This window comes from Canis lupus, chromosome 23, assembly GCF_048164855.1.
Source record: "Canis lupus baileyi chromosome 23, mCanLup2.hap1, whole genome shotgun sequence".
In the NCBI taxonomy this organism is placed as follows: domain Eukaryota; kingdom Metazoa; phylum Chordata; class Mammalia; order Carnivora; family Canidae; genus Canis; species Canis lupus.
In genome coordinates this window covers 20,481,578-20,490,280 of record NC_132860.1, presented here as the reverse complement: position 1 = coordinate 20,490,280, position 8,703 = coordinate 20,481,578, and the positions used below count along the sequence as shown (strand labels likewise).

Below are 8,703 nucleotides of genomic sequence, written 5' to 3'. Positions count from 1 at the left end.
TATTTTTATTAACTGAAGAATTATTTTTATTATTAATTATTTTATTATTATATTTTTTGTCCTTATCATTATTTTTTTATTGGAGCTCAATTTGCCAACATATAATATAACACCTAGTGCTCATCCCATCAAGTGCTCTCCTCAGAGAACATCACCCAGTTATCCCAACCCCCGCCCACCTTCCCTTCCACTACCCTTTGTTCGCTTCCCAGAGTTAGGAGTCTCTCATGTTTTGTCACCTATTATTTTAAATAAATATTCAGGTTGCATTAAGAAAGTATCCTTCTGGAGCACCTCGGTGGCTCAGTGGTTGAGTATCTGCCTTTGGCTCAGGTCATGATCCCGGGGTCCTGGGAACAAGTCCTGCATCAGACTCTCTGCAGGGAGCCTGCTTCTCCCTCTGCCTATGTCTCTGACTTCTCTGTGTCACTCATGAATAAAGAAATAAAATCTAAAAAAAAAAGTAGTCTTCTATCTATGAGTTTTTAAAATATACCAAGAAATGAATTCATCAAATATTTTCAGGATTCACTGAGATTAATATCTTTTTCTTAATTGAATTTTTAAAAGAGATTTTATTCATTTATTCATGAGAGACACAAAAAGAGAGGCTGAGACACAGGCAGAGGGAGAATCAGGCTCCTCACCAGGAGCCCGATGCCTGGACTCTGGGAACAGGCCCTGAGTAGAAGGCAGATGGATGTTCAACCACTGAACCACCCGGGCATCCCTCTCACATGAATGTTGATGGGATTAATTATATTTGATTATTTTAAAATTACAAACCAACTTGCATTCCTAGAATAAATCCTACTTGGCCTTACAGATAATTTTTGATTAACAAATATCTCAATTTATTTAATATTTTTGCACTGAAGTAAGATTGATCTTTGGGCTTTTTTGAGTGTGTATTATACTTGCAAATTTGAAAACAGGCATATGTAATTGTCATAATGTTAGTTGAGAAACACGGCATCTTTTTATTTGTTCTGATAAATCACAAGATTTATCTGTCCCTGAGGACTGAATTACTATATCCATTAAACTATCCCAACTCATGGCCTATTTGGTAAAGTTTTGATAAAATTACTTAACCCACTTATATTTTATCTCTTTTTTAAAAATCAAAGTGAACTTTACCTATTAGTAGAAACCACTAATTTCATTTTTAAAATCTGCATTTTTGTGTTCTTATATTCTAAAACTATAATTGTGTTCTTATATTCTAAACATTGTTATTCTGTTTCTAAGAGTATTTTTCATTTCTTAACCTTAAGATTGCATATTTCTGTCTCCTCTACTCTTTATTAGATTTTTCAACAATTTATCTCCACTATTTAACTTTTCAAAGTACAAACTTTGGTCTATTTACTAATTTACAATCTCTAAATTAATTTCTGCTTTTAATTCGATTTCCTCTTTTCTGTACTTATTTTGCTTTCTAGTTTATTTGAAAACCCAGTTAATTTATTATAGTTATTTATTATGGTATAATAATAAGTCTTAATGCTCCCTCCAAAAATTTTAAATTGCATATGCTGTGTTTTGTCATGTTGTTGTCAGCAGGAATTTGATGTTTTTCCAAATTCCTGTATTATGACTTCATCAGGATATAATTGATAGTGAACATTGTGTAGGGTATACAATGTGATGATTTGATACATGAACGTATTGCGAAATGATTACCACATTAAGATTAATTAACATATCATTCGCTTCAGATAATTACCTTCTGAGTGCGTATGTGTGTGTGTAAAGACATTTAAAATCTACTCTTGGCAACTTTCAAGTATATACTGCAATATTGCTAACTACTGTCACCATGGTGTACATATATCCCCTTATTTGTTATATAACTGGAAATTTGTGCCTTTTAGTAATAATCACCATTTCCCCCAATCCTAGCTCCTGACCACCATGAATCCATTCTCTGTTTCCATTAGTTTGGCTCTTAGACTACATATAGTGAGATCATATAGTATCAGTCTTTCTTTGTCTCACTTATTTTACTTAGCATAATGCCTTCAAGATCTATCCATGTTGTTTGCTGCAAATGGCAGGATTTTATCTCCTTTGTTGTGGTGAATAATATTCCTCTGTGTGTGTGCGTGTGTGTGTGACATTTTCTTTATCCATACATCCACTGATACATTTAAGTTGTTTTCATGACTTAGCTATGGTGAATAATGCCACAATGAACATGGGAGAGTAGACATCAACCCCACCTCAAAGTTATTAAGTGTGCATTTGTAAAAGGGTGTAAGTAGATATAGTCTGATTTGTTTCAGCAAATATGGTAAAAAAAAGACATAAAATATGTGATAAAAAAGAGAAACCATAGGAAGTGATGAACTATAACACATACCAGACTCAGGCTCTGGCCATTCTTCCTAGTGTCTTTATTCTTAGACAACACACCAGCTAAGATCCTGACCTTGCCTCTTTTCCTGACACTAAAAGGGGGTCTGAAAAACAAAACCAGATTCTGACACTTACAATCAAGAACCTCTCTCCAAGACCACAGCTGGGATTCATTTCTATGGCTGGAGGAAACTGGACAAGAGTTGAGGAATTTATCCTCATGAGCTTCTCTTCTCTACCTACTGAAATACAATTGTTACTCTTCCTGACATTCCTAATCATCTACCTGGTCACCCTGATGGGAAACACCCTCATCATTCTGGTTACTTTGGCTGATCCCATGCTGCACAGTCCCATGTACTTCTTCCTCAGGAACTTGTCCTTCTTGGAGATTGGCTTCAACCTAGTCATTGTGCCCAAGATGCTGGGGACCCTGCTTGCCTGGGACACAACCATCTCCTTTCTTGGCTGTGCCACACAGATGTATTTCTTCTTCTTCTTTGGAGGTGCTGAATGCTTCCTCCTGGCCACCATGGCATATGACCGCTATGTAGCCATCTGCAGTCCCTTGCACTACCCAGTCATCATGAACCAAAAGACACGTGCCAAATTGGCTGTCGCTTCTTGGTTTCCAGGCTTTCCTGTTGCTACCGTGCAGACCACGTGGCTCTTCAGTTTTCCATTCTGTGGCACCAACAAGGTGAACCACTTCTTCTGTGACAGCCCACCTGTGCTAAGGCTGGTCTGTGCAGACACAGCACTGTTTGAAATCTATGCAATTGTTGGAACCATTCTGGTCGTCATGACACCCTGCTTGCTGATCCTGTGCTCCTATACTCGCATTGCTGCTGCCATCCTCAAAATTCCATCAGCTAAAGGGAAGCATAAAGCCTTCTCTACATGTTCCTCTCACCTCCTTGTTGTGTCCCTGTTCTATGTATCTTTAAGCCTCACCTACTTCCGGCCTAAATCCAATAATTCTCCTGAAAGCAAAAAGCTGCTGTCATTGTCCTACACTGTTGTGACTCCCATGTTGAACCCCATCATTTATAGCCTGAGAAATAATGAAGTGAAGAATGCCTTTAGCCGGACCTTCCGTAAGGCTTTAGGCCTTAGAAACTGCATCCCATAGGCATTAAGAAATGAGAATAAAGTGTACTGAATGGGGAGCAATCAGTTTCCTATCTGGGCTTCCTTTGCCTCCCTTTCCATCTCTGTTGGGATGAAACTCAACTGCTGAATCTCAGTGGGGGGGGAAGAGAGCATAGAAGTAGATTAGAACTATTGCTACCACTTGAAAAACTCCTGTGCATTAGTTTTCTTATTGGTACAGTGACAATTTGACACTTCTATCACAATCCATTCTACGTATTTTTACCTTGTTAATATGTGCCAATGTGACATACACTGGGACAAAATGAAACTGCTTGTGGTATGAACTTGGAGACAGAAAAGTCATCTTGGCTCTTTATCTTCTTTTGGATCAGTTCAATTTTAACCCTTTGGGAAAAAGCCTATAATCCTGTTTACCTAATTTATTCATTTCATTTTGTGCACTTCTGAGGTCGTACTGGCTCTTAAGTTAGTTGGTATTTAACATGCATAGTGGAAAGTGGAACAGTAATCTCCATGCATATTCCTTTATAACCCCAAGAACCTTAATCAGTCCCTTCCTCAGGCTATTTTTCCCAGGTAATATTGTATTACAAAAAATTATACTCAATATTATCAACTCATCACCAGTAAAGACTTTCCTTATTTGGCTGACAAATAATCTACTTAGAAACGTACTTTGCTTGAAACCTCATAATCATTTTTTATTTTTGTGAAGAAATTCTACTTGAGATATTCCATTTAATATTTTCAGATTTTTCTGTTGCTTTTTTGTGAGTTGGAGATAATTTTGATAAGTATTTAATCTCGAGATGTCTACATATATCGTATTATTTAGCACAGAGTATTGTAAGATAATAAACACAATGATTTACCATCTAATTTGATAATAGAGTGAGCTACACTCCACTGCACTTTTTTAAAGATTTTAATTTCATTTAGTTAACATATAGTGTTATATTAGCTTCAGGTGTACAATACATTGATTCAACAATTCTATACATCATTTGATGCTCATCACAAGTGAGCTTCCTAATCCCCATTACCTGTTTAACCCATCTCCCTCCCCTGCTCCTCCCCTTCAGTAACCATCAAAAGATTCTCTATAATTAAAAGTCTGGTACTTCATTGTGTGTCTCTCTTTTTTCCCCTTTGCACATTTGTTTTGTTTCTTAAATTTCATATATGGTTAAACCATAGGGTATTTATCTCTCTGACTAACTTATTTCACTTAGAATTATATTCTCTTGCTCCATCCATGTCATTTCAATGACAAGATGATTGTTGTCCTTTTTATGGCTGAATTACATATATATTTATGCGGCTTTGGTGAATACATGGGTTTGGTACCGAGCGGAGAGGAGATGCGCCCAGCACTCGAGTGTGAGGAAAAATAGAAATGAAGGTATATATATGCACACAAAATTTTGCCTCATTTGTTTGCTGACATTTATTTTCTATCACTGCAACCATTGCCATGAACAACATGACCATGGTTCTGAAGAACATCGCAGACATCATCATGGAATGACAAAATCAGAGTCAAGCAAATTTTCAGTGCTGGACTCTGAAAATGAAAAAAAAATATTATGTTGAAAAACTCTTTGACCCATATGGTGAAAATGGAAGACTATTCTATTATATATATATATATATATATATATATATATATATATATGACTATTCTATTACTATATATATATAATATATATATTATATATATATATACACAAAGTGTATTTATGTTATATATATATACCACATCTTCTTTATTCTTCATCAGTTGTGGACACATGGGATGCTTCCATAATTTGGCCTTTGTAAACAATGCTGCTGTAAACATAGGGGTACATATATCCTTGTATATTAATTTTTTTCATTCTTTGAATAAATACATAGTAAAACTCCAGCCTACTTTAAAATGTGACATTTGAGAGCCTCCTGGGTGACTCAGTCAGTTAAATGTCCAACTCTTGATTTGGCTCAGGTCATGGTCTTAGGGTCGTGTGATGGAGACCCACATCAGGCTCCATGCTCAGCACAGGGTCAGCTTGAGATTTCCTCTCTCCAGCTCGCTTTGCCCTCCCCCAACTTGTGTGCACTCTAATTAAATAAATAAATATATTCCAATGATAAAGAGAAAATCCTTAAAGCAGCAAGAGACAAGAATCCCTACCCTTTATGGGGAGAAGCATTAGAATAACAGCAGACCTCTCCACAGAGACCTGGCAGGCCAGAAAGGGCTGGCAGGATATATTCAGGGTCCTAAATGTGAAGAACATGCAGCCAAGAATACACTATCCAGCAAGGCTCTTATTCAGAATAGAAGGAGAGATAAAGAGCTTCCAAAATAGGCAGAAACTGAAAGAAGATGTGACCTCCAAACCACCTCTGCAAGAATTTTAAGGAGGACTCTGTAAAAGAAAGAGGATGCCCAAGGGAATAATCCACGAAAACAGAGACTGTATAGGTATTACAATGACACTAAATTCACAATTTTCAATAGTAACTCTGAACGTGAATGGGCTTAACAATCCTATTAAAAGATGCAGGGTTTCAGACTGGATAAAAAAGCAATACCCATCTATTTACTGTCTACAAGAGACTCATTTTAGACATAAGGACACCTACATCATGAAAACTAAAGGTTGGAGAACCATTTATCACTCAAATTGTCCTTAAAAGAAAGCAGGGGTAGCAGTCCTCATATCAGATAAATTATAGTTTATCCCAAACACTTTAGTAAGAGATGAAGAGGGACACTATATCATATTTAAAGGATCTATCCAACAAGAGGACCTAACAATCATGAATATTTATGCCCTGAATGTGGGAGCTGCCAAGTATATCAATCAATTAATAACTAAAGATATACTTAGATTAAAATACACATATACTGGGAGACTTCAACAGGGCGCTTTCTGCAAATGACAGATCTTCTAAGCACAACATCTCCAAAGAAACAAGAGCTTTAAAGGATACACTGGACCAGATGGATTTCACAGATATTTACAGAACTTTACATCCAAAAGCAACTGAATACACATTCTTCTCAAGCGTACATGAAACTTTCTCCAGAATAGACCACATACTGGGTCACAAATCAGGTCTTAACCAATACCAAAAGATTAGAATTCTCCCCCTGCATATTTTCAGATCATAATGCTTTGAAACTTGAACTCAATCACAAGAAGAAATTTAGAAAATTCAAACACATGGAGGTTAAAGACCATCCACGAAAGATGAAAGGGTCCACTAGGAAATTAGAAAAGAATTAAAAAGATTCATGGGAACTAATGATAATGAAGATACAACCATTCAAAATCTTTGGGATACAGCAAAAGCAGTCCTAAGGGGGAAATACATCACAATACAAGCATCCCTTAAAAAGTTGGAAAGAACTCAAATACACAAGCTAACCTTACACCTAAAGGAACTGGAGAAAGAACAGCAAATAGATCCTACACCTAGTAGAAGAAGAGAGATAATAAAGATTTGAGAGATTTGAGCAGAACTCAATGAAATAGAGACCAGAAGAACTGTAGAACAGAAAACTAAACCAGAGTTGGTTCTTTGAAAGAATTAATAAGATAGATAAACCATTAGCCAACCTTATTAAAAGCAAGAGAAGAGACTCTAATTAATAAAATCATGAATGATAAAGAAGAGATCACAACCAATACCAAAGAAATACAAACTATCTTTATTTCAAATGATTTTTAAAACATATTATGAGCAGCTATACAACAATCAATTAGGCAATCTACAAGAAATGGATGCATTTCTGGAAAACTACGGACTACCAAAACTGGAACAGGAAGAAATAACCTGTTGGTTATTTACTGTTAGCCAATAACCAGAGAGGAAATTGAAGCAGTCATCAAAAACCTCCCAAAACACAAAGTCCAGGGACAGATTGCTTCCCAGGGGAATTCTGTCAAATGCTTAAAGAATAAACAATAACTATTCTACTAAGGCTGTTCTGAAAGATAGAAAGGGATGATGTACTTCCAAACTCGATCTATCAGGCCAGCTTCACCTTAATTCCAATACCAAAGACCCCACCAAAAAGGAGAATTACAGACCAATAACCCTAATGAACATGGATGCAATAATTTTCAACAAGGTACTGGCAAATAGGATCCAACAATACATTAAGAAGATTATTCACCATGACCAAGTGGGTTTTATCCCCAGGATGCAAGGCTGGTCAATACTCCTAAAGCAATCAATGTTATATCTTATCAATAAGAGAAAAAAAAAAGAACCATATGTTCCCCTCATTAGATGCAGAGAAAGCATTTGACAAAATACAGCATCCATTCCTGATCAATCCATCCATTCCTGATCTATCCTAGGGATAGAGGGAACATTCCTCAGCATATTAAAAGCCATCTATGAAAAGCCCACAGCAAATATCATTCTCAACGGGGAAGCACTTGGAGCCTTTCCCCTAAGATCAGGAACAAGACAGGGATGTCCACTCTCACCACTGCTATTCAACATATACTAGAAGTCCTAGCCTCAGCAATCAGGAATCAGATTTCTGTGTGGAATCAGAAAAGACCCCGAATAACCAGGGAATATTAAAAAAGAAAACCATAGCTGGGACCATCACAATGCCAGATTTCAGGTTTACTACAAAGCTGTGACCATCAGGACAGTGTGGTACTGGCACAAAAACAGACACATAGATCAATGGAGCAGAATAGAGAATCCAGAAGTAGACCCTCAACTTTATGATCGACTAATATTCCACAAAGCAGGAAAGACCATCCACCAGAAAATAGTATCCTCAATACAGGTGCTGGGAAAATTGGACATCCACATGCAGAAGAATGAAACTAGACCATTCTCCTACACCATACCTAAAGATAAACTCAAAATGGATGAAATATCTTAATGTGAGACAAGATTCCATCAAAATCCTAGAGGAGAACACAGGCAACACCCTTTTTGAACTTGGCCACAGCAACTTCTTGTAAGATACACCCATGAAGGCAAGAGAAACAAAAGCAAAAATGAATTATTGGGACTTCATCAAGATTAAAAGCTTCTGCGCAGCAAAAGAAACAGTCAACAAAACGAAAAGACAACCTACAGAATGGGAGAAGATATTTGCAAATGAACTATCAGATAAAGGGCTAGTATCCAAGGTCTATAAAGAACTTATTAAACTCACCAACAAAGAAACAAACAATCCAATCATGAAATGGGCAAAAGACATAA

At 36.6% G+C, this 8,703-nt stretch overlaps 1 protein-coding gene across 1 annotated transcript; it reads left to right on the top strand.

Annotated features, from left to right (window-relative positions):
- Positions 1-2,539: 2,539 nt before the first annotated feature.
- On the top strand, positions 2,540-3,493 carry LOC140615421 (olfactory receptor 10A2). Its single transcript, XM_072795278.1, has one exon. It carries the CDS (start codon positions 2,540-2,542, stop codon positions 3,491-3,493), a length of 954 nt encoding a protein of 317 aa, XP_072651379.1.
- Positions 3,494-8,703: the final 5,210 nt, after the last annotated feature.

Bases quoted from the DNA above. Each gene is read 5' to 3' on its own strand.
- LOC140615421 (XM_072795278.1), top strand. From the start codon at position 2,540: ATGGCTGGAGGAAACTGGACAAGAGTTGAGGAATTTATCCTCATGAGC.